This window comes from Magnolia sinica, chromosome 13, assembly GCF_029962835.1.
Source record: "Magnolia sinica isolate HGM2019 chromosome 13, MsV1, whole genome shotgun sequence".
In the NCBI taxonomy this organism is placed as follows: domain Eukaryota; kingdom Viridiplantae; phylum Streptophyta; class Magnoliopsida; order Magnoliales; family Magnoliaceae; genus Magnolia; species Magnolia sinica.
The window spans coordinates 18,698,593-18,725,090 of NC_080585.1; the positions used below are offsets into that span (position 1 = coordinate 18,698,593).

The following is a 26,498-nucleotide window of genomic DNA, read 5'->3' on the forward strand; positions in this document are numbered from 1 at the left end:
TATCAGCTTCATATAAAACTTTCTTGGCCCAGAAGAAGTTTTTAATGGTCAATCACCACTGCTTCCTGTGGTGTTGTCCACTGAGGTTTGGATCTGCTTCATTTTTTGTACCATACCCTAAAATGATCCAGAAAAAAAAGGATGGACGAGGTAGATATAACGCAGAAATATCAAGATCGGCCCTACGGTCAAGGATTCACCCACCTTAGTACATACTTACTCGGCAGAAAACTTAATTAATAATAATAATAAAAAAAAAACTGTAGGCTCTCGTACAACTGGCCGATGAAAACTCCCCCGTGTAATCTCATCACCACTGAAAGTGGCGTGGGCTAACGTGGCAATGTTTGAATTCTTCTTACCGTTGAATACATGACAATCTCACGGGCTGATCGAATGTATGACCTGATCTGATCGGCCCAAGGTTTAATGGTCCACTCCAGCAGATTCATCAGATGGAAGGTCCAGATGGCCCTCCATATAGCCAGCCATGTGGTAGGTGCGTCCTCATGTCCCGCACGTACAACCATCACGTGAACCACGCAGAAAATTGCAGCTCTTGATCTTTGTTTTGATTTGCAATCAATCATAAGCATGCAAGGCAAGTCTCTGCCAGGTACTCTGCCGACACTTCCAACCGAGCCTGGGCCGTCAAACACTAATCCCATACGCACCATTCTCAAGCGCCAACCCAAACGCACCGCATGTTCTTATGTGGCATACGTGCACACAATCTAGAACGTTGATCAGACCGTCCTTCAGAGCATGCGTTGAGGTTCATTCTCATTTATGATAACTGGGAAGGATGGTTTGGTGATCCAGACCATTCTTCCCGTGTGTCCCTCTTTGGACGGACGACACTTCACAAATCTCCCAGATCGTAAGATCTATGCCATAAATCTTGGGGCTTTTTTCAATTGAATGTGAGCCGTTTCTTAATAATCTATTTCTACAACACAAACCAAAACTATTATCATATGCAGTAGATATTTAGAGCATGGCACATTCAATGTGGGACAAAACAGATCTGCCGTCTGATTTCCCAACGATGGGCCCCACGTGTGGAAGACAAGCTTGGGATCCTACCATCTCTCTTTCCTTAATAAATTCATTCCCACACGAGCGTATCCAGAGTGGGACCCATCTGATCATCCAAGATCCTCACGTGAATTTCTTGCGGCGCTTGAATTGCAGAGTCTGCAATTGGCATTCCTCGTCGTTATTTGATACTCGGACTCCAACGACGCTTGATACGCGGGCACTTGGAAATATACACGTGGCATAACTAACTCAAACTAAACGAACTAATGTAGGAACCAACTGTATCTAAGCTACAGGCCCAACCTCTGATTCGTGTATGCGACCGAACAAGATTAAATTTCATTTTAAACCGTCCAATAAATCTCCCACCAATCGAATAGTCACGTAATAAAATAAGATCAATTTTTGGTCACTGACACATTTAAATAGGTACCCATAATTGGACAGTTCAAATTGAATTAATTTTATACCACTTTTGTGATTTGTAAGTAATATCTACTCGCTAGTGTATCATCCATCACACTACGCCAGAGTATCAAAAGATTTTTTTTCCCACCGAACCTTAGCTTCGGTCCCGCAGCCGAACCTAATCACTCTTCCCGTGCGTAGCTATAAACACACAACAACTACTTTGTCTTACTGATACTCCAAACCCACATCCCCTGCTTTTGTGCAGAGAGAGAGGGAGAGAGAGTTCAGATCTGAAAGACTTCTAGAAGCTTCGATCCATGGCTGATTTCTTCGAGCATTCCACTTTCCGTTTCCAGAGATGATATGAAGAGGTTTGAGCGATTTCTACTGCAATCTATCCTTAGAATGCTTGAATTTTCGAAATCCGTTTGAAACGTGAGGAATTTCAGAGCTTTATCGCTAGAATCGCCATTCTTCTGGTAAGAAACTGCAGAAAATTCAGTTTTTTGTGTAATCTTAGAAGTTTCGTGTGAGTTCAAGCGTTTTGTAAGAACGATCAGACCTTTGGTTCTTCAAATCTCATTTTTAGGCAAGAAATTGCATGTATTTCATCCGTTTTCTTAATTTCAGAGGTCTTTTAGTCTCCGTCCATTCGTTTATACAGATCATGTTAGGACATTGTCCCAAACATTAACTACATCAAAATCTCAGGTGGACCAGACCACATGAAACAGTGATGGTTGAACGTCCACCGTTAAAAACATATCAATGCCTACTTTTAAGTAGATCCTCAATGTTTATTTTTCATCCAACCCATTGATAAGGTCAATCAGAACCGGATGAAGGGAATATACAAATATTAGCTTAAATCAAAACTTTCGTGGCTTATAAAATGCTTTTAATGGTCATTCACCACTTTTTCTGGTGTGGTCCACCTGAGATCTGAATCTCCTTAATTTTTTTCATAAAGTCGTTAAATAATATGACAAAACGTATGGACGGTCTGGATAAAACATATACATTAATTTGGACCCACGGAGTCCGTGACAGACCGTCTATCTATAAGTCTCATCTGTCTCAGCCGCAGTCATGAAAAAAGGGATGCTAGTTGCGTCCTACCCCGCACGTCTCCAGCTGGGAACGGGCAACACCTTTGAGTCACCATCGTGATTTATGGGTCTTATCCACACCGTCCATTCATTTTTTTCGTATATTTTAGGGTTTAATCTCGAAAAATGAGAAGATCCAAGGGCCAAGTGGACCACACCATAGGAAGCAGCGGTGATAATGATTCTTACCGTTGAAGCTTTCCTTGGGCCCACCGTAATGTTTATTTACGATCCAACCTATTCATAAAGTTACTTAGACCTGGATGAAGAGAAAACACAAATATCAGCCCCATCCAAAACTTTTATGGCGCAAAAGAAGTTTTCAACGATAAGAGTTTAATCCCCATTGTGTAGTCCACTTAAGCTTGGATCTGCCTCATTTTTGGTTTTATGACCTAAAATGATAGGAAAAAAAATGGATGGACGGTGTGGATAAGACCCATACATCACGTGGCCACTCAGAGCCGCTGCCCGTTCCCAACTTGGGACGGGTAGGGTAGGACGCAATCCGCTTCCTAAAAGAAGGCATTTTCGCAACAAAGATACCGCAATCCCCGTGATTTTCACTAAAAAAATCCCCCAGATCCCTACGATTTTTGGCACACTGCTAGCTCTGGATCGAGTGGCCCACCAAATTCAGTTTCGATCAAGTAATCTTCTTCCACAGGTACCGAAATCCCCTCTTACATGAACTGAAAGATTTTTCCTCCTTTTTTTTTTCCGGTAAATCTGCAGATACAACATGATAGTATTGCTAATATCGGCGATTTCGCTAAAAAAATCGTGCGATATTGTGCTCTCACGATAAAAGGAATTGTGGTTTTTTTTTTTTTTTTTTAAATAAAATTTCCGAGGGGTTTCGGATGGGTTTATGGGCAGATATTATCGATATTAGGAACACTGCTTAGGAGTAGCACCAATAGGTAATAAGATGAGGGAAAGCAGACTTAGATTTTTGGTCATGTGCAACGGAGATCAAGGTATTAAGAAAAGGGCAAGTGGAAGGCCTGCAGGGACATGGGTGGAGGTATTAAGAAAAGACTTATGGTGTAACTGAAGTTATGGCCCTTGATAGGTGGAAGGGTGAAACAGGATTATATAGCGGAGCTCAATTAATTGGTATAAGGCTTAGATGATGATGATTTGTATGAATTCATAGGCAGGTGTTCCTTTTGTGCTTAATTAGAGTTTATATGTACATATCTGTTTTTTTTTTTAACAAACAGTGGCATGAAGCCTTTGCATTGTCATTGCTCCCATCCTCTGGAATTTTTTTAGCTTTGTAGGAAAATAGATATTTTGAATCGTTGCAGTTCTTTTGAATAAGTACCCTGCATGATTTTCTGTTAATGCATTTCTAGCTATTGAAAAACTGTAGGTTTAACGGTCATGTAAAGCCACAATTTTGTGCAAGATCTTCAGTCCCATTCTGTACATTTCCCACAAGGACTCACGATGATTCATACTAAGTCTGACTCTGACATCACCAGTTTAGCCCCTTCGTCACCAAGGTCTCCAAAGCGGCCCGTTTACTATGTGCAGAGCCCTTCACGGGACTCTCATGATGGCGACAAGTCCTCTTCGATGCAGGCGACTCCTGTCTCCAACAGCCCAATGGAGTCGCCTTCGCATCCTTCTTATGGGCGCCACTCAAGGGCCTCTTCTGCTAGCCGGTTCTCAGGAACGTTTCGGTCATCGTCTGGACAGAAAGGGAACGGGAAGAGGAATGATAAGGGTTGGCCTGAGTGTGATGTGATTCAAGAGGAGGGATCTTATGATGATCTTGAGGGGCAGGGACTCTCTCGACGTTGCCAGGCCTTTATTGCTCTTTTGGCTTTCGTTCTCCTCTTCACTGTCTTCTCTCTTATTATTTGGGGCGCCAGTCGACCATATAAACCAGAGATCTCTGTGAAGGTATTCTGAACTCTTGTTATTATTTATAGTTTTCTTAACCTTCGCTGCGTCAGTGAGTGTCTTGATTAACACAGGCCTTCACCGACAGTAATCAGTTAATGTGCTCATTGATCTGGGCTCTCCATCAGAATGACCACCTCTTCGATAGGCCATCTGCCAAAACCCAGACAAATTGGATGGCTGAAGCATTCCCCTCCCCCTAAAAAAAAAAAAAAAAAAAAGAAAAAGAAAAAGAAAAAGAAAGAGGCAGCCTAAAAATGTTACAGTCAAGTAGGATTGAATTGTATTGACCTTCCAATTAGTGGACATTGTAGGTACCAAGAGGTGGCCATTTTTAATAGAAGGCTCGGATCAATGAGCACACTCACCAATGAAGGCACGGGTAGGTTTAACACGCTTCACCAACACATTGATGATCAACAAAACCCATTACGGTGGTTACCCATAAAACATCACAGAGATACAATGGTCCAAGGGATGTGACCCCAAGTCCCAAAAATCACCACAAGATGCCATTGTAGCCTTTAATGTTCAAAGCTTGCCAAGATGCACCTGGATCGAATACAAACATTTTTAGCATAACTCAACAAATCGATATATGGGGCGCAACATGATGTTTTAATGACATCCAATCCAACCATCATGTGCCACCCCTCCTATTCTCCTTGGCCCACCTGAGTTTTGTAATGGCCTTATTTTTTGGTTGTCCATTCATCATAGACAGATGCATCTACTATTGGTAGTTGGTGTAGACAAAACATTGTGAGGGCATCCCCATCCCAACTGTTCCCTGTGGTGGGCCCACCTGACTTTAGATTGACAGGATTTTTGGGTGCCAAGGAGAACATTAGGGGCCACACATGATGGATGGGGATTGGATGGGATTAAAACATCTCCTAGAAACGTTTGTATTGGAGCTGGCTTCTTCTCTTCTTTTTCATTGGCATAGACCGTATCGAAAATGAAGTAGGATCTTGATTGTACTATTTCACTTTTGCCTGAGCATTTTTAAACACTGGACTAAATTTTTAGCTGCAAATTGGGCTTCTATATGAAATTTTCATACAGGAAAGCAGGAATTTTTTGAGTGTTGCACTTTTTTTCCACTTTGTTTTGTCAAAGTAGAAGGCAGCAAGAAAGAAACATTGGAGGAAACCAAATAACTTGACAAAAATCTAATATGATATTGTTTTTGGCAATTTTAAAAACTCCCACCCGATTCACAAACCAGTTTTTCACTTCTCTAGTTCCACTGCCAATCCAGAAAATGGATTTTGTATTCATTATGCATAGCTGGGGCTATTTGAGGCTCCTTGGCCATCTGCTGAGTTGATCAGTGAGTTTTTTAATATTGCCTCAGGTATGCTCCAGTTTCTTTGTGCTGTAATATTGATGAATGGCTGTCGGTTCCAAAAATAATTGCATTGCATGTCTTGAATTAATCTTCCGCATGACAAGCATGCTGTCATTGCAGACACTAGCTGTATTTAACTTCAATTTGGGGGAGGGATCAGATTACACTGGGGTCCCAACCAAGATGTTGACAATGAATTGCTCGTTGAAGATAGGAATCTACAATCCGGCGAAACTGTTTGGCATTCATGTCAGCTCCACACCCGTCAATCTCATCTACGCAGATATCCCTATCGCAACCGGACAGGTGATTTTCTTCCTTTATTTTTCAGAGAAATGATGGTAGGGAAGTCATCTAACTAAATGATATACTTTGGACACCTGTGCTGATGGCCTGTCTAATTCGAGCCTATACAGGCAGGTTCAGGACTAATGAGTTCTGAAACATTTGCAAGAGGCTAAAAGTAACATTATTGTCTGAAATTTTACTCTCATTGATGCCATGATCTGTTGACACATATATAATATGTTTAGGTTGCCCGTGTTTGTCTTTAGCTAATATGCCATTGAGATGTGTGTATCTGCTCACTCAAGGATACATGCAGGCATACATGCCAGCATGGCACAGCATGTGTGAGATGAAGCCATTCACCAGGAAAAATCTCCATGTATGTGCCCAATCAAGTGGGCCACACTTGTATGTTGCATGTGGATGTCACTGTTTTAGGCCATCCATTTATTTTGTAAGCATGTGGTCCGGGGATATCAATGGAAGGGTCCTTACTCATGCCTCGGTGGTAGATTCACAAGAGTTTCAACACGAGGTCATGGGTTCAAGTACCTATTGTGGTAAAATCCCACTGTGGTGTGAGCGCGTGTGTTAAAGGGATATCAAAGGTGGGGCTTATCTGATCTCACACACGTCACACGCTGTCGCATGCTTCCTGCAGGTAGTTTTCTTCTCCTTCTCCATTGATATCCCTGGACCACATGCTTATGAAATAAATGGACGGCCAAAAACCCTTACAAGCAGTCAACATGTGACATGCTGTCGCATGCTTCCTGCAGGAAGATTTTCTTCTCTTTCTTGCCCTAGTAACCTTCTTGTACTATGTGGTGGTTATAAGGAATCTAACTGCAACTGCTCTTTGTTTGCATTTGCTCGAACATTGAGTACGTGTAAGAGTATTTTAATTGCATAATTTGGGGGTATTTTCTTTTGGTTGGTCTTTTTGTGTTTCTTTGTGCACAAGATAATGTTTTTACTATGCAGAGCCATGTTGTTTTTTATGCATGTGAAAAAGGGGCCAGATCCTCTACAATGTTTGTAGAAAAAGCTTTTCCTACCACCCTTATTCACCTGGGCGTAAAGGTTATTGATGTGTGTGGAGCTTATCACCTACGTGTAAATGTTGTTCAGGTCTCTTTGTGGGGTCCATTGTGTTTTGTGCATTCCATCCAACCTTCGCATCTAGTGAGTGCCACCATGATGATAGGATGCCCCAAAAATCAGGTCTATACAATCACTAGGTGGGCCACACCATAGAAAACAACAGCCATCTATGCAAAAACTTCCAAATTCATATTATGGCCACACCATAGAAAACAATGGACATCCATCCAAAACTTCTAAATTCATGTGATGGCCCATGTGATGGTTAGATCGGACTTATTTTTGGCCCGTCCCAGTTTCTCGATGGGGTGACCCTTTGGACAGTTTGGATTCCTTGCGCAAACCACAGTGGGCCCCACAAGCAGAGTTGTAGAAAAACTTTGTTTATGAACATTCTAGAGGATCTACCCTCTGTGAAGAATCAGTAAGCACACCAGCAACGCACTGAAGCCTCTCAATTTATGGACTTAGTAACATGGCAACTTTGTTTCTGTATGGCTATTCTAAGAGAAATGAATTTGTGAGAACATCAATAACAAAATTCTGCCATGGTGAATCATGTTATTTGGTGATTGAAATTGGCCCCACTTGATTATGCACCATCTCCTAAAGTGGCAAAGTGAGTGGGCCCTGGTTCCTGTTCATCAATTAAGATTCATCACTGGAGTTTTGCTACTTCCACATGTATGCATGTCCTGGGCTCCACATGCTAACAATCTGGAACTGTTTCAACATCTGAGCTGTCCATCAGATAGGCCAAGTCATGTAGAAGTACTGGGCCATCCACTCAACCGGTGGGCCTGTATGAAACAAGTTAACCTAAGTTTTTTCAGCCACCTGTTTGTTCATGCATTCTGGCTTACTGGATGAATGCGTAGGCCTGATTTTTTGGGCAAGGCCCATTTGCACGCTGTTTCCCCCTGATGGATGGCCTGGATCTTGCACACGTCCATGTTAGCACATGTAGCAGCATCTTGATGGGCTGGGATAACATGCATGTGGATTAACCCCCCCCCCCCCCCCCCCCACAAAAAAAAAAAAAAAAAACAAACAAACAAACGAACAAAAAAAGGTTAAAAAACTCACATTACATGGTGTCAAGAACAAATGTTTTGTATCCAATACTGCATTTAATGCACAACTGAATTCAATTGGAATGAAGAGAAAATGACAAATTTTAAAAACTTTCCCAGTACTAGTTCTGAGGAAGTATCCCTCATTTTGTAGTTATGCTTCTTTCAACTCCAACTTGTAGGTAGTGTAATTTCAGTCTAGAGCCCAGATCTTCAGTGTGAACGTTAAGGAAGAAAAATTCCAAGTTGGTTTTTTTAGTCTATTGCAATTTAATTTGACATGCATCTGACTGAAATTTCTGGTATTGACTGAATTTTTGAAACACTGCCTGATGTGATCTGCATTGCTTTGCAGCTGAAGAAGTATTACCAACCGAGAAAGAGCCACCGGACTGTGTCTGTGACCCTCGAAGGAATCAAGGTTCCTCTGTATGGTGCAGGAGCCAGCCTATCAGTAACTGACAGTGCCGGGGGCAAAGTTCCATTGAGGATTGAGTTTGAGATCCGCTCACGAGGAGATGTAGTGGGAAAGTTGGTGAGAATGAAGCACCGCAGGTACATCTCCTGTGCCGTTGTTATGGACTCTACTAAAACTAAACCTATGAAAATCTCAGAGAATTCTTGTACATATGATTGAGTTCAATTCTCATACGTTTTGAGCCCTTGGGTTTGGTCGGATGTTGTTCTGCATCTCATGCCTGATATCACATATTCAATTCGAGCTTAGCTCAACAAAAGGTTTTTTTTTTTTTTAATTGAAGAAGAAGAAGAAAAAAGCATTTCATATATTTTTTGGTCTTCCATTTGCATGTTTGGAGTGATAAAGCTGCAAATAAGGTTTATTTATATTGGGGTGGAAAATCTCTGGTTCTTGTAATATTTAGCACGTGGTGTGTATCTTTGTTGTTTGATTCTTGACGGGCTTCTTTACTCATATCTTAAGCTTGTGATTTAAAAAATAAAAATAAAAATCTGTTTGGCATTGTTAAAATTTAGTTTGATGGAGCAAACTGCATCTTTGTAAATTTTAGTCAGGGGTAGCCCTCCATATCTGTGATTGCATTAGACATAAGTGCACTATGTATAGCCCACCTTGTCTTTGAAATTGTGTTTTCCACTGGCCTTGTTTGATAGCTGCTTAAAAACGACTTCATCTCAGTTTAGCTAGTAGTTGTTCTGCATTCGGTGCATTTGGTTGCATTAGTATAATGAAATTTCATGATCAATTGTTTTAGTCCAAAATATCTTGAAATTTCATGATGTGTGGTGCAACCAGATGCACCCTTAGAGATATCTCCTGTTTTTTTTTTTCCCTTTTCTTGGTAGATAACCAACAATTTACAGAACGAGTGATCTCTAATAGGCAATTGTCATTGATCAAAATGAGATGAACTCATGTTCGAGTGGTTACCAAACAGGGCCTTAATGGATGAATGCATCATTTGTCTAATAAAATTCTGCTATTGGCTAAAAGAAAGTGTGCGGCTCATCTTGTGTGTCTCCAACAGACGTGGTTGTCCAGGGCGATCATTGGTCTTGTGGACCAAATGTGGTGATTGGATGATTCTAGCTGTTATTATAGTGTAAATTTCATGCATTGAATAAAGAACCTTCCATTCCACACCAATAGTAGTATTATCCCTAGTTCTGGTAATGTGACTTCATGCATGTTGTGGCCCCCCAGTCAGTGGTCCAACTTTCCTCCTAGACAACTGCCACATGTACAATGAGATGCCAAGCATGTGCATGTTCATTAAAAATGCATTTTCTTGATTAGTCCCATAATAAAAAGAGGGGAAAAAAAAGGGATTTTGACCAAAAAAAAAGAAGCATCGTGGTATTCTAAAATGCCTCAAATGCTACAAGGATTAAACAAATGTGCTACTTGAAACCTTTTCAAAAAAGGTTGGGACAAAATTACCCCTTGCTGCCTTTTGCAGCTCAACAGAGGGATTAGGACGGGGGTAAACACAGTGGGGCCCGTATGGTGTTTGTGAGAAATCACACCGCTCGCATGTTTTGTCAAATCATTTTATAACATGAGCCCAAAAATTAGGTAGATCCAAAGCTCAAGTGTGCCACACAACAGAAAACAGTGGAGACCGTACACACGGTTGAAACATTCATGGGCTGTAGAAGCTTTGGACAGGTTAATATTTTTATTCTTTCAGGTCATCCTTACGGTAAGGAGTTTATGAGCATTTGAGCCACTTTATGAACAGTTTAGATTACATATAAACATCGCAGTGGAGCCTAAAAAAGTTTGAATAGTAGGCAATTCCTTTCCACTATTTCCAGTTGTGTGGTCCACCTGAGTTTTAAATTTGTCCAATTGTTTGTCTCATGTCTAGACATGATCTCCCAAAATGAATGGTTAGAGTGGATTTTTCACAAACATAATGGTGGGCCCAACATGGCTTAAGGTAGTAGAAATTGTCTCTAAAAAGCTTTTTTCTCTAAATCTAACATCATGCCGATGGGGTAACGGACCTATCTAGATATGGATGGTCACGTGGGGCCTATTGTAATGTATATATTTTATCAACGTTGTTCATCCATTTTGAAAGATCATTTTAGGGCATGAGCCCAAAAATGAGGCATATCAAAGGCTAATGTGGATCACACTATAAAAAGCAGTGGGATTGAAAACTTACCGGTGAAAACTTTTTGGGGCATATAATTTTTAGACGTAACTTATTTTTTGGTGCATGATGTTAAATTAAATTCTAAATTCAATGGATGGAGTGAATTCGATACATAACTCGCAGCAAGACCCACAACCCTTAACATATAACAACTTAAAACATTAACACACAACAACCTCAACCCTTGTTGCATTACCATCATGACCTCATGACAACCTCCACCTTTAACACATTACAACCACAAACTTAACTGTATAACATGAAAACATTTGACCCTTAACACCACATGACAACCTCGACCATTAGCACATGACAATGTTGACCTTTCACATGACAACCATGACTTATGTATTGACAACCTCGACCCTTAACACATGATGGCCAAGATCTAAACCGTTAACACATGGCAACCTCAACCATTAACACATGACAACCATAAATCAAACCCTTAACATATGACAACCTCGAACCTTAACACATGACAAGTACGACCTAAACTTCAACTCTTGAGACATGATATATGTTCATTGTTTTACAATTTAATGCATTACAAAATTTAAACTTTATCTTATTCACTGTCTAATGCATTACAAAATTTAAACTTTGTCTTATTCACTGTCTTTCACATGATAACTACAATCATCCTATATACCTTAAATCTCTCTTTTGACAATCACTTCTCCTTATGACAACAACAATCATGATCATTTATTTTTATTCACAAGTAACATTGACTTTCATCTACAAGAAAATATTATTATAAAAAGAATAAAGTAAAGAATTTATTTAAAATGTCTTTCACGTGTTAGTGGCTTGTCCATATATTGGAGAAGTTGATAACAACATACAATACATTGAAGAATGCAATTGAAAGAAGTGATGGTTGGTCATTGAAAAACTTTTTTGAAAAAGAAGAAGAAACCACGCGAAAACTACAAAGAAAGAAGAAGAAGAAACTCCATACAGACATAAGTACCAAGGACAAGCAATTTGGTCCAAAAAATTTTCAAACAACCTCTAATACTAGCACGGTCAAAATCCAAAAAAAGAAAAAAGAAAAAGAATTTAATTGCACCATACCATTCCTCACTTGCATCGACCTTTGTACATATCAATCTAGACCATCCAAATGACGGCCCACAAAGTGGATCGATCATAGCGCAAAATATGATGGACGAAATCAGGGGATGATCCTAACCATCCAATTGGCATTCATCCTATGGGTGGTAAAATAGAGAATTTATTAGGGGTCCAAAATATAATGGATGAAATCAGTCCATCACTATATCGCCCAACAAGTTTTGGGCATGGTCCACCCACTACGGGTCAATAATTTGCAGTGGCCGAAACGGACTGCCTGGAAAGCCTTTTTATGTTAGGAACTTCGTACGACCGTGAGGTTGGTGGTGATGCTTATGAGAAGTCCAATCATTGATCCGTTTTGCCCAATCACATTAGGATATGAGCTTAAAAATGAGGCAGATCCCAACGGTGAGGATTGGATGTCCACCATTGAAACATCGGTGGGATGATAAAGTCTTTAATCAGGCTAATATTTTTGTGTTTTCAGTTCATCCAGTAAAACTGAACTTATAAATGACACTGATGGCATATAAAATAACAGTATACTGTATACCACAAGAAAGTTTCAACGCCATTTTTCTACCACTTTTTCATGTCATGTGTCCTGAATGAACTTTGGATGTGTCTCATTTTTTCAAGCTATGCCCAATGAAATGAATGGATAAAGTTGATTTTTCACACCCATCATTTTAGGATGAAAGTCCAAAAAAGAGGCAGATCCGAGGTTAAGTCGAACACACATAGGAATTGGGGTGATAATGGACCCTTACTCTTGCCCGGGTGGTGGACTCTCAGGAGTTTCAACACCCGGTCAAGGGTTTGAGTGTCCACAGGTGGTGAAATTCCACTAGCGTGAGTGTGTGGAGGTGTGTGTGTGTTAAAAAAAAAAAGAAAAAGGATTTGGGGTGATAATTACAGTCATTATTGGAGCCTTCCCAGGGCCTACAGTGATGGTTAATTGCCATCCAACCTAAACCTGGATGAAGTAAAAGAAAAATATTAGCTTGATCAAAAACCCTAAAAATTTTTGAACGGTTAGTGTTTAATCTCCACTGTGTAGTCCACTTGAGCCTTGGAATTATTTATTTATTTGTTTATTTAAAATTTAATTTTTAAAAATACTTTTACTGAAAATGACATGGAAAAAATGGATGGACGGTGCGGATGAAATTGATACATCATAGTGCCCCTCGCAGCTCCTCTCCCTTCCAAGGGAAGGGCGGGGCAGGGAAGTACCCAAACTGCGTCCGCTACGCGTCTATTAGATGAGGGGGGCGAATTAGGAGTTACCGGACGCGGATTTCCTGCGAAAGCCTTTCGCAGGAAGTTCCTGCGCAAGGTTGCTGGGTGGGGCCCACCACTATGTTTCTGAGAAATATACTCCGTTTATCCGTTTTGTGAGCTCATTTTATTATAAAAAAAAAAAAATGAGGTGGACACAAGACTCAATTGGGCCACACGAGAGTAAACATTGGAGATTCGGTGAGAACCGTTGAAACATTCTTATGACCATAAAAGCTTTGTTTCAGGCTATTTTATTTTGAATTTTCACTTCATCCCTGTGGTAATGACCTTATAAACGGTTTGGATGGCATTTAAACATCAAGGTGGACCCCAAGAAGGTTTCAACGGTAGGCATTTCTTTTCCCAATTTTCCCTCTGGTGTGGTCCACTTTAGTTTTGGATCCAACTCATTTTTGGTCACTTGTACTAAAATTAGCTCCCCAAATGGATGAACGGAATATATTTCCCAGAAACATGGTGGTGGGCCCCACCCAGCATCCTTGCGCAGGAACTTCCTGCGAAAGGCTTTCGCAGGAAATCCGCGTCCGGAGTTACCCGGGTAACAGCCGAGCTTAGCGGCTGTTACCCTTGCCGTGGCGCCATCTCGATGATATGTTATATATCCATTCCGTCCAGGCCTTTTGACAGCCCATTTTAGTATTACATCCCAAGTATTAAACATATATAAATCTCAGGTGGACCACACCACTAGAAATTGTGAGTATTGAACACTCACCCTCAAAAACTTTCCAAGCCTCACTGTAAGCGGATCCGTAATATTTAGTTTCCATCCAACCCGTTGATAAGGTAAAAAAAATGAAGGGGAAATACAAGGATTAGCTTGATCCAAAAATATTTTATCCTATAAAAAGCTTTTAATAGTCATTTTCACTTTTTTCATTTGCATGGTCCACTATAGATTTGGATCTTCTTAATTTTTTGGATAATGTTCTTAAATTATCTGCAAAAACGGATGGACGGCGTGGATATGAAACGAAGTCATCAATATGGACCCCACACGGTATGTTAACACCCACTAAGCTGTTACCCGGTAACAGCTAATCCGCTGCCGAAAGGAGACCCAACCCAAAGAAACCCTAGAATTCTCTATAAATACACATTCTCCGTTCTTGTCATTCACGTTTTCTCCCATCTGTCTCTCCTTCCATTTTTTAGGGTTTTCTTCTCTCTAGGTTTTTATTTATATGATTGATTCGGACAGTGACGATTTTAGCGAAAGGTCTCGTTCGTCGTAACGGCGATGATTCGCCTTGCCGACCATCCTGCTATATCACCACCCATATTCCGAGTCCGAAAATGCTTCTCTCTCTCTCTCTCATGAGGGTTTTTCGTCGTCTCTGTCATATGTTCGTTTTTGCTTTTTTATTTTTATAAATTTTTTAAAATGAATTGTAGGCCGATGATTATAAATATAAATGACAAGCATATGTCTGAATCTGTTTGTGTTGATAAACTCTAATCTTCTCTATGAGGCCTAAATCTTTTCTTTTTTTTTCCCAAATATTTTTAGTTTTTGGAAAGAAATTGCAATTTTTAAAATTGGGGGTTTTTGAATCCAGTCAGTGATGAAGAAAGTGGTGTTTATTTTTGTCTGAAATTAAATGATTATTGCCATACTACTGCCTTCCTTCTGAGGCTGTCGTTTTTATTTTTTATTTATTTTATTTTTATTTTTGTAAAATTTTCGGATATGGGTTTAATTGGCCATGTGATGAACAATGCATAGTTCAAATGATAATCTTTATAGATTGTGATTACTTTGCATGTCTTTCGCTCCTATCTGATGGCCAAATGCCTTTTCCCAAATCAGTCCTATTCGTCGATGAGTTTGTATGGAATAATTGGATCTGGAATTGCTCAAATTGCAGTTGTTTTATTTTGTGTTTGGATTAAAAAAATGATTTTCGAGTGTTTAAAAATCGAGATTTGTTTTATCGTTGAGTACTGACTGTTGTTTTGATGCCTCTAAATGGTGCTAACAGTAGATCACAGATAAATGGTTTACCGTTTTGTGTTTGGATACTAAAAAATGATTTACTAGCGGTAGATCTTTGATAGAAAGCTGTGATTTCATTTACAGTGTCTTCATTTAATAACCAAAGGATTTTATTTTCAAAGATTGGCTTTGTTTACATGATTTAAATAATTTACAGCTTATCCAAACTTAGATGAACTATTTTCCTGAAAATCATTTAGGAGCTTTTCTACGTTCATAAGTTGTTGAAGAGTGGTATTGGGGAGAGACGAAAGAGATGAGGCGTTTATAATTATGTTGTTTATCGAACAGACTCTTCTTCTTAACAAGTAGCAAACAAGTAGCAACACATCAAAATATAGACATTGTGGCTTTCAATTAAACAAATGCAACACATCAAAATGGAGACATTGTGGCTTTCAAATAAACAAATGCAACACATCAAAATGGAGACATTGTGGCTTTCAAATAAACAAATGCAACAAATCAAAATAGAGACAGTAGTGATAACATGAATGGTGTCCAACACCCCCTTGTTTTCAGGATTCGAGGATTCATCGATTAGATACGGTCATGTAACAGGTATGTTATAGGAGACGTGATTAGTTGCTTCAACAATAAAAAGTAGGGATGCATGAATAGTCCAACCAATTGATTTTGATGTTGGCATTGGCTTTCACTACTTCTAATTGGACTATCCATTGATTTGGATGTTTTCATTGGGTTTCACTACACCTAATGATCTACCTACGAAGTAAAAATTACAAAATCACATAGATCAAACAATTATAATAATCTAGTAAATAGGCCAAATAGGGAAGTTAATGACTGTATACAAAATAATTTAACTCCCACCAACAATTTGAAATATTTATTTGGAGGGACTGCAGTTTATAACTTATGGTTGTAAACGGTCCCTTTAATCATATGCTCATGAATATATATTATTTATGATTGAAAAACCAATGGCTATTGGAAAGAAGTCCTACGTTTCAGGAGGGACTGCAGTTGATAGGTCAAGGGTTGTAAACCGTCCCTTTAATTACATGCTCATGAACATATGTCATTTATGATTGATAAACCAATGGCTATTGGAAAGAAGACTAAGTTTCAGTTCCGGCCTTGATATGTTTTGCTAGCCCATTTTAAGAAAAATGAGGCAGATACTTAGGTGGGGCACAAGTTTGACTCTATTTAAAGGTTGTGCAATGTTAAATTGCTACATCATCTCGAGGGTTTATGAAATACTATGACAATAAGAAGAATGAAAGAGAGAATGTAAGGGAAGTAAGAACTGCCTGAATCAATTATTAGTGTCTTAATGAGTTGAGTGTAAACCAGGAAAGATTGTTTTGTAACACAATTAAATTTAAGAAAATAAAAATATATCTTTTTAATATAATTAAAGTTGAGAAAGAAATTCATTTTTAACTAATTTTATGCTCATGATGTCTAAAAGATTTTATAATTGCAGAAAGAAAACGGTAACCTAGTTGTGGAGATGAATAGTTGACTTTAACATTGTGAAATACGAGTTTGGATCAACTATCCATCCTAACTAACGTTGGTTCAAATTCTTGACACAATCACAAGTTTGAACAACCATTTATAGCAAATAAGAATTTGGAACAAATCATTTAGAACTAGTAAGAATGGAATAGCTAATCTAGTATCAACAATGAATCTTGAACAACCATCTTGGTCAACTAAAGTTGGGTAAATTGTTCAATATAATTATAAGTTGGATTGATCAATTATCTAAATATAAACAATGAGTTTGAGATTGCTTGGAGCAAAGAGTTAAGGTTAGGATAATCATTTGGTTTAAACAAAGATCAAAACAATGTTTGGTGAAATGAATTAGGGCCAATTAATCAAAATAAAATTATTGGAGACAAGTACACATCAGTAAAGCCTTTAATTGCATATCAAGGGATGCTTTAAATCTGATAGCAAAGATGCAAAATTTGAAGAAAAAATAATTGTTGCAAGATTATCTCCATCTTGTGAATTATAAATTAGTGATGGAAAGCCCCTACACTTCCAAAACAGAAAAGGGATAAAAAATGAGAGGTGAATGAAAAAGGATTAATATGATGTAATGAGTTGAGTAAAAGAACTATCACTTGTTGAAGGATGAAAAGTGGATGAAAGAGGATTGTCAAGTTGAGTAAAAGAAGAGAAAAAAAGGACGAAAAGTGGATGACAAAGGATTGTTAAGTTGTGTAAAAAGAGAGAAAAAGAATTACTTGTCGGAGGATGAATGGTGAATGAAAAAGGATTAATATGATGTAATGAGTTGAATAAAAGAACTATCACTTGTTAAAGGATGAAAAGTGAATGAAAAAGGATTGTTAAGTAGTGTAAAAAAAGAGAAAGAATAACTTGTCAAGGATGAATGGCGAATTAAAAAGGATTCACAGGTAGTGTAAATAAAAAAAGAGCTGATGAATTATTTGTTGAAGAATGAATGGTGAATGAGAAAGGATTGATAAGTTGAGTAAAAAAAGAGAACAAGAAGGAAATTAAGAAAGGAAAGAAACACTATTTTTTGTCAAATACTAAATAAATAAATAAATTGTAAATTTAAGAAAAACAAGAAGACAAGAAAAATTCCCACCGCAACCAGAAAAATGAAGGAAAGATAGTGAAACATTGAGGAAAAAAAAAAAGAAAGTACAATAAATACTCAAAAATTTATTTTAATGAAAAAAAATAAACAAACTCTAGTTGAGGAATACAAAAAATTACTTTAACAGGAAATTTGTCAAATCCTAACCAAGGATACAAAAATATGCTTTAATTGAAAAAATCCAACAGCCAATGGCAAGGTAACAATTTTTTTTTTTAAAATAAAAAAATCAGGCATATCATAATTTAAGGCAACACAAAAATAAACGAGTTGTTCGGAAAACAATTTCAAAACCAAAAAATTTATAATCAAAGAATGATAAGGAAAAAAAAAACTAAAAGAAGAGACTTTATGATTAGCTCTATTAATGTGTTAAATGATTGTATTAAGTTAGTTTTGAAGGCTTATGAACATCTACAAGAGAAAAAAGAAAGAATGAGAAAAAAAAAAAAAAAAAAATGGAAGACAGAAATTAAGAGAAAGAGCAAGAACACAATATACCTAGGTTGTATTAAAATCTTAGCTCATTACAACTATTTATAATAGTAGAAGTGTGAATGGATCCTATGGGCTTTATTTCACGGGTTTGGATCTAATGGGCGGTATTTAACATCAACATTTCAACACTTCCCTTCAAGCTCAAGCAGGAACTTTTTAATGGTGGACATCCAATCACCATTAATGCTTATGGTTTAGCTCACTTGAGATTTGGACATGCTTCATTTTTTGCCTAGGCCCTGAGACGAGCTAGCAAATCTAATGGCATATGCAAAATATATATTATGGGGCCCTACTGTCATGGCCTCATTGAATTGGAGCTCATTACAAACATGAAAAAAGAAAAGCTCATGGTATCCAGATAGTGCGTGTGGGGGGAGAGGGTGAGAGAGCTTCGGTGGTTGTAGTTACATCCTTGAGAATTTTTCTCATTTCTCCTTTTTAAAAATTAAAATATTGGGCTTGTAAGTCATTCACTAAAATTTCCTGGAAGATTTGACTATATACCAATTTTCTTCCTCAAATATGACCAGTAAATGAATTTCTTACATTTTACAGAACTCACAAGCATCCAAATGACCCATAGGCATGTTAAAAGCCTTTGTAATTTGAAGAGTGGTTACAATTGCAAGCATCCAAATCATTTTCTATGAATTCTTTACTACACAAGGGTTCAAGGCATCCAACAGACCCCTTAGTGATCTTTCGATGTGGCCCATCGATCTTGTAGCTTACTGGTTGATTTACCTAGATTATCATCTTTTGGTGGGGGCAAATAGGCAATTGGCTTTTGGATACAACCTTGATATTTGATTGCAAAGTAACGTGTGTCATTGTGTTATATGTGTGGCATTCAAGCCCTTTAAAAGTAGGCCCCATCACACCAAGATTGCTAGGTGCCATTGGCAATGTGAGCTGCTTATCAAGTGGTCCATATCATATGAGAATGAAAGACAACCAACAATTGAAATGAAATAAGTCTACATGTTACATGTTGTTTGGATGCTTGTAATTGGCAGTAAGCTCTTTGTAAGATGTGAATACTACATGGTTTTAAGAGCTTTTATTGGTTGTTTGCTTGAAAATTTTAAACCTGTAAACACTTGGCTCTTAAAATTCTATTAGTTTTATAGTTTGTCTTATTTAGCTTTAATTTGAAGTTGTAAAGTGTTTATAAATAGTTAGAATATGTAAAATATTTACAAGTAGCCGCAAACAGAGAAAATGATGGATTTGTAAACTTTTTTCCTTTCCTTTTTTTTAACTGAACCTTTTATGAATTATTGGAATACTTACAAAATTTTAGTACAAAGAAGATTATAGTAGCCACCTCATTTTCCCCTCTATATTTGTACTACTCACTATGTCACTTCATCCGTTCGTTTGATAGCCGTTAGTTGGATAGTTAGATTTCTCGATCAGTGTGATATTTGGATGGTCATGATGGCTGTGAGTGTATGTGGAAGGAGGATAAGGTTGAACTATCAGAGGAGTCGGTAGTCCCACCTCAAAAATCAAGCTAATCTGATCATTGGGTTGGCTGCCTGTGAGTAGAAGTTAGACGTCCATGGGCTGGGCCATCAGTCTAATAAGGGCCGAATTTTGAACTGTGTGTTTATCTGCGATAGTCCTGTGATATAAATGGTATTCATCAATGAAATGTGATTCAACTCCATTTTTTCAGACTAGTATAGGGAATGTGAGTTTATTGTAAGTGCTCTAAAAAATCCTTCCTTTTTGTATAATGGTGGCCCACTTGATGATTGGACTAGGTCCAAGCACGAGGGTGGGCCACTCATCGTTGATCCAGACCCGGATTTCAAGTCCTGGTCCATCCTTTTGGCCAAGTTTAGCAGCAAAAGGTCTACCTGGGCGAGGTTGTTAGGTCCATTGCCTCTCCTAAGCGTGGATGATTCAAATCTTTTCTCATTCTTGGCCGTGCTTTAAGTATGTTATGATTGAATGGTTGTGATCATCTAATTGTGTTGATATCTACTTTGTGGCCTGCAAATGGACTGTCTAGATCAATTACTGGACTAACCAAGATTGGACATCCGGAATATGGACCAGTGTCCTACTCCTACCCGCTACATGGTCCAGTCAAATAGGCTGAGCCGAGCCCACTTAGCTAGCTCCAATCAATATATGGACCTCCGTCCATCTTTTTCCTAAACCGTCCATTTTTCTTATCCAATTGTGGCCACTCCTTATGAGCGGGCCAGCCTGACATATGGCCTGGTGTCCTGATTTTTGGCCCAAGGCATATTGCAGTGGACTACACATATGATGAATGGACGGGATAGTATGTGTTTTGTCTGCTCGGCAAACCTCCTACCATATTATTAAGAACGTGTGGTAATCATGGACGAGATTGAAACCCTCCCTCCCAATGCGAAATACATTGTCTTGAAAATTCTAACTCCGCACACAAATGAAGGAAAGTCGCGTTTAAAAAATGAAGACGAAATCAGCAACGGTCCCATTTTTAAATGGCTGAGATAGTCTAATCAAAACCGTATTTGATTAGGAGTCAATCTATGGGCCGAACCCACAGGACTCTAATTGCATATCATAACATCTATGTTAGTACCATGTATATTTGGCAAAACTCCGTGAGTCCATTATGATTTAGTGTTTTATGTAATTTGTCCATTCATTTTGTCAAATTATTTTTGGATAGGATTTTAAAAAATGAAGTAAATTCAAAACTCAAGTGGACCACATTAGAGAAAGTAGAAGGGATAATCACACCCATTGTTAAAACCTTAATAGATCCACCGTGATGTGTATTTACTATTAAATTTATTTATAAGGTTACATGGGCATGAATTAATAGAAAATACAAATATTAACTTAATTCAGAACTTGTAAGTGGTAGATACTCCATTCTCACTATTTATATATATATATATATATATATATATATATATATATATTTAAATCTACTTAAAAATTTTATCACTCTATTTTATTTTTTTTTAGCTAGCATTTATGAAATAATTTAGAAAATAGAGGTCTTAAAATTTTAATCCCTTTATTTTTTTTTTAAGCTCATGCTTTTGAAATAATCTAAAAAATAGATGCACTGTGCTCATAGATTTTTGCCACGTATGCACAATATCAGTATTGTTGCAGTGTTCTGCACAACACAGTCCAAGTGGCCCACGAGATGTCCGGTCAGATCATCATCCACAGGTACCACGTGTTTGACAAACAATCTGAAAGTGGCTCAATGCTAGTTCTACACAAATTAAAAGATGGTGATGACGCACGTGGCACTTGTGTACAGCTATTCAAACCATCCAAATTGTGGGTCCCATCCTAAATGCATCATATCTTTAAAATCAAGCTGATAGCTCCCAATGGCTATCAAACGAAGGGTAAAAAATAAAACAGTGAGTGGTCCAGGTTCTAAATAAATAAATAAATACATTTCGCTGCAGTAGGGTCCGCAGTTTGTGCAGTGTGGATTACCGTACAACTATGCCATGTGTACCGTTGAAGAGGAGGCAGATTAGGTACTACTCCGCCGTGATATATGGGTTTTATCCACACCGTCCATCCATTATTTCACGTCATTTTCAGCTCAAAGCCTTAAAATGACGGAGTCTCGCCACAGAAGAGGGATTAAGCGATTATCATTGAAAACTTATGGAAGAAGGCTCAAAAGTTTTGGATTAATCTTGTATTTTTTATTTTTATTTTTACTTTCATCCAAGTCTATATGCCATTACAAAGAGGTTAGATGGTAAATAAACATTACAGTATGCCCCAAGGAAGGTTTCAACGGTCAGTTTCATTACCAACATTACTTACTCTGGTGTGGCCCACTTTAATTTAGATCTGGCTTATTTTTGTGGTAGTAACGTAAAATAAAATGAAAAAATGGATGGGCGGTGTGGATAAAACTAATACATCACGGTACCCCTCAAAGCTCCGTTGAGGAGGGTATTGGATGGGTACTGACGCAAGGAAACCCGAATACTGTCCTGATTCGAAACCTTCGACATGCGGATGAGACGTCACAATCATAGCCGTCACCTAAAAGTGTCCTTTTCACGGAGACGTACTATATATAACGCGGGCCCTGAGAGTTTACGCTACCATAGATCAGTGATCCGAGCCGTTGATGTGATTGAGCCTACTGTGGATGGCAGATGAATAAAAAATCTCACATATTGGAAAATCCTAACCCATTTTTTGGTTGCCCGAAAATGGGCGGTTGATACAAAAAAATACAACAACGGTCCATATGCAATCCAAAAATGACCAAAGATTTAATGTCTTTACACACCTCTACGGTAATTCCAACCCATGACCACAGTGTGTCATGAGTAGAGACCCAAATGTCTTTGATCTTCCAGTGTTCTGAATTTTCTTACAAGTGGACCACATTTTGGTGATCAAGACCGTTGATTTGGATAAATCTCAATTAAGGGAATGGATTACCCAAAACACCCCCACACTATAAGATTTCAACCCTTCGATTTTTGTACTTTTTTTTCTTCAGTCTATTTAATACATTTTGTCCTTAACTGTTAAGTTATAGGCCATTAATCAAAGAATTGATATGGTCCAATTGTGAATCCTTTTGAGTCATCTTCCATCAACAGCCATGACTATCAAATCAACGGTTTGGATCATCTATCTATGGCCCCACAAGTTAAGAATACCAACTATATATATATATATATATATATATATATATATATATATATATATATATATATCTCCCAACAGCTTGTCGGGAGTAGGTGAGATATATCAGGGCAGTGTATTTAATTCAATTACTAAAAAGCTGTGGAAGATGCGCTCTAAAATGTTAGGTATATTGTGCTTTATGTGTGTGTGTGGTATATCCACGCCGTCCATCCAATTTTGGATCATTTTAGAGCATCTTCAATAAGCTGATATTTGTCTTTTCCCTTCATTAAACATTATGAGGGGCCCTTGGAAGTTTTTAATGATCTCCGTTCAATCACAAATGATTCCTATCATGTGGTCCACTTGTATCTTCATTTTTTTTGGGCTCATGCTCTGAATGAGCCGACAAAAGGGATGGTCAATGTGGGCATACTACACATACATCAATGGTGAGCCCCATGGTCAAGGTTAGAGCTATACACGAATTAAGTTAGCTTGGTTAGCTCGCTAGACTCGACTCGAAAAAGCTTAATTCAACTCGGTTCGAAATTGAGTTTGAGCCAAGCCGAGTTGATTTTTTGAGCTTGAAAAAATTTTGAGCCGAGTTCGAGCTTACTCGAGCTCGACTCAACTTGGATTGAACCTTGACTCGAATCGAACTCGGATCGAATCAGTTCGGTGACTCAGTTATTTTGATATTGATGTTAACCAGTAAGTGATTGATGAAATGATTCAACGAAGTGTTGGCTGTTGGCGATGAAGGTATTGATATGAAACAAATATCTTTGTATTTTGATTTTTATGTTGCCTAATGAGTGTGTGACGAAATACTTGTAAACTGATGCTGCTGTTTTACATTCTGTGAGAAATTGAAGGTGCACCCCATGTGTTTGAGAGAATGCTATAGAGGCTCATTCATAGCTTGAGCTTTGCTCTAACTGGCCCGAGCTACTAATTGAAACCGAGCTGAGTTGGCCAGTTAAGCTCAAGCATCGAGCCGAGTTGAGCTGAGTTCAGCTAGGGTTAACTAGTGGCCGAGCTTAGTCGAGGTATGCTAAGCTCAACTCGGTTCGACTCGTGTACAACTCTAGTCAAGGCCACACTTAATCTGGAGTGTGTTCACACAAATCAGATATCTAAGTAGATGCATATTACGAAAAATAATGTTGGTATGCTGATCAAGCTAGGAGTCAAAAAGTATATACCCAAGAATCCAGATCCCTAGCTTACCACAATCTGTAAATTCTCATATGTTGCATTGTGATTGGGCAACATCAACAAATGCTGCATTTAATGCAGCAGTGCTGACAACGAAAATGATGACAATGCAGAAAAATAAGAATTTTCAGTTTGTGGCAAGTAGAAAATCAGACTCTATGAACAATAATAATAATAGTAGTAGTTGTATTATCACGTTCAAAGAGCATTAGTGTCTCATTTGAGGACAGTATTGCCCTGATTATTATGAACATGCCTGATTTTCTGTACATGGCATGTTGCCATTGATCAGGGCAATACCTCATGCCCTGGCCCCTTACACAAGGGTCTCATTGAGTAACATTGAGCTTTTTTAACCGTTGATCAGATGGTTAGATCAAAAGGTGATCCTTTAAAATTATTGGGGAGGGGTGTTTAAAATAGGATGATTATAAATTTCATCCATCTATTTGAGACATTTGTGGAACATGGTTAAAAGATTAATTAACTCATTGGGCTTAAAATTGAGTCAATAGATTTTAAAATTGAACGCTCTGCTCTAATATCATATTAATTTCATAAAATTTCAAATGAAATTAGAATGATATCCTATATAACCATGTAGAGGACCAACTTATAATATCTTTCCTATGTTCTAGATATTCATGGGATGTTCCAATCACTGTTTATTAAGACTGTTATTTTGGAATCATTAATGCTTTTACCTCCATCTTATAGGCAACTAAAATTAGAGGTTTGACCCAACCATAGAGTGTGTTTATCATCTAACCCATTCAGCATTTTTACTCATCAGGAAAATGTGACAAACAAAAATCCAGCCATTGGTTGGCCCACCAAGTAAAGTTGGAGGCTTGTCCGTTGTTTTATATGTTGCAGATCGTATCATGATTATCTCAGCCTCACCTTTGTAAGTGTAAGGGTTATATCTGGTGGAGTAACTATACTCAACGGGTTGGATGTGATTTATGTATAAAGGTGGGCCCTAAATGTAGGTAAAACATATCTATCAAGATAAGGATATTGTTGTCATTTGGTACAGATTTCCCTAATCTTTCTAGAAAGGAACTTCTAATAAATCAAATCAGAGGTGTATTGCTTGTAGTTGTCAAGCAAGGAAGAGGAATTTATAAATATTCCTTTTGAAGCATAACAAGAGGTGCATTGAATGGAGGGTCCTGATCTGTTGTGCTGCATTAATGGTGAACATGGTGACTGGTACATATTTATCCACCATCAATTATCTGGTGTGGTCCATAGAAAGAGACTGCCTTATCTATTACATGATTTGTCTTTAAAACTACGATGGCCATCCATTTCATCCTCTATAGATTGGGTGTAAGTTCTCCATTCGAGCTTGGCACAGCTTGACTTGGCTAGGCCACTAGGTGACCCCAACTCGAACTCGGCTCAGGTCGTTCCTCAAGCCTGACTGGCCAGCTTGGCTTGGTTCGGTAAGCAGCTCGGGCCAGTTCGAGTGGACAGGGATTAGATGCTGACATGGCCAGGTCAGTAGCCAAATGGCTACTGAAGTGACATCACCAAGCTATGTGGACTCCACCATGATGCATGTGTTGTATCCATATCGTCCATTAATTTGGATAGATCGTTTTATGGCATGATAAAAAGAATGAGATAGATCTAAAGTTCAAAAGGACCCCACCGTAGAAAACAGTGGGTATAGTGACATCCACTGTTCAAAACTTCTTAGGGGCCATAGAAGTTTCCGATCAAACTAATATTTTTGTTTTCACTTCATCTATCTCTATGTTAACTTATGAATAGATTGGATCTGAAAAATACATCATGGTGGACTCTATAAATGTTTCAACAGTGAGTGTGAATGCTCTCACGGTTTTATGTGGTGGGTCCACTTTAACTTTAGATCTATCTACTTTTTCTCATGCCATAAAAGGATCTCTCCAAATGGTTGGACGGTGTGATACATAACATGCATCATGGTGGGGTCCACTGAGCTTGGTGACGTCACTTCAGTAGTGACTTGGCTATTGACCTTGTCAGTATCTAATTCACGTCCAATTCGAGCTGAGTTTGAGTCAAGTTCACCTGTGTAGCATTTTAACAAATACATGGATTGCACCTTCAAATTCTCACAGTATGCAAAACAGCAACAGCGGTTTCATAAGTATTTCATCAAACACCTTCTAAGCAACATCAAAATTAAGAAAAAATGGTATTTGTTTCAT

The 26,498-nt window shown here is 38.2% G+C and overlaps 1 protein-coding gene and 3 non-coding genes across 5 annotated transcripts; all 4 read left to right on the forward strand.

Annotated features, from left to right (window-relative positions):
- The first annotated feature begins 1,692 nt into the window (after window positions 1-1,692).
- LOC131223072 (NDR1/HIN1-like protein 6) lies at window positions 1,693-8,972 on the forward strand. 2 transcript variants are annotated; one of them, XM_058218359.1, is made up of 4 exons: window positions 1,693-1,931; window positions 3,940-4,475; window positions 5,950-6,135; window positions 8,650-8,972. In XM_058218359.1, the coding sequence occupies exons 2-4, from the start codon at window positions 4,017-4,019 to the stop codon at window positions 8,929-8,931; spliced, it is 927 nt and encodes a 308-aa protein (XP_058074342.1). In that variant the 5' UTR covers window positions 1,693-1,931; window positions 3,940-4,016; the 3' UTR covers window positions 8,932-8,972. The 2 variants fall into 2 exon arrangements, with proteins under 2 accessions (XP_058074342.1, XP_058074341.1); XM_058218358.1 differs by lacking the exon at window positions 1,693-1,931 and adding an exon at window positions 3,089-3,228.
- Window positions 8,973-14,522: 5,550 nt separating this feature from the next.
- LOC131224581 (small nucleolar RNA Z43) lies at window positions 14,523-14,619 on the forward strand. Its single transcript, XR_009161054.1, has one exon. It is a non-coding gene; the product is annotated as a small nucleolar RNA Z43 (small nucleolar RNA).
- Window positions 14,620-14,884: 265 nt separating this feature from the next.
- Window positions 14,885-14,965, forward strand: LOC131224583 (small nucleolar RNA U83). The gene has a single exon (XR_009161056.1). It is a non-coding gene; the product is annotated as a small nucleolar RNA U83 (small nucleolar RNA).
- A 61-nt stretch (window positions 14,966-15,026) lies between these two features.
- Window positions 15,027-15,119, forward strand: LOC131224577 (small nucleolar RNA snR60/Z15/Z230/Z193/J17). Its single transcript, XR_009161050.1, has one exon. It is a non-coding gene; the product is annotated as a small nucleolar RNA snR60/Z15/Z230/Z193/J17 (small nucleolar RNA).
- The last annotated feature ends 11,379 nt before the right edge of the window (window positions 15,120-26,498 follow it).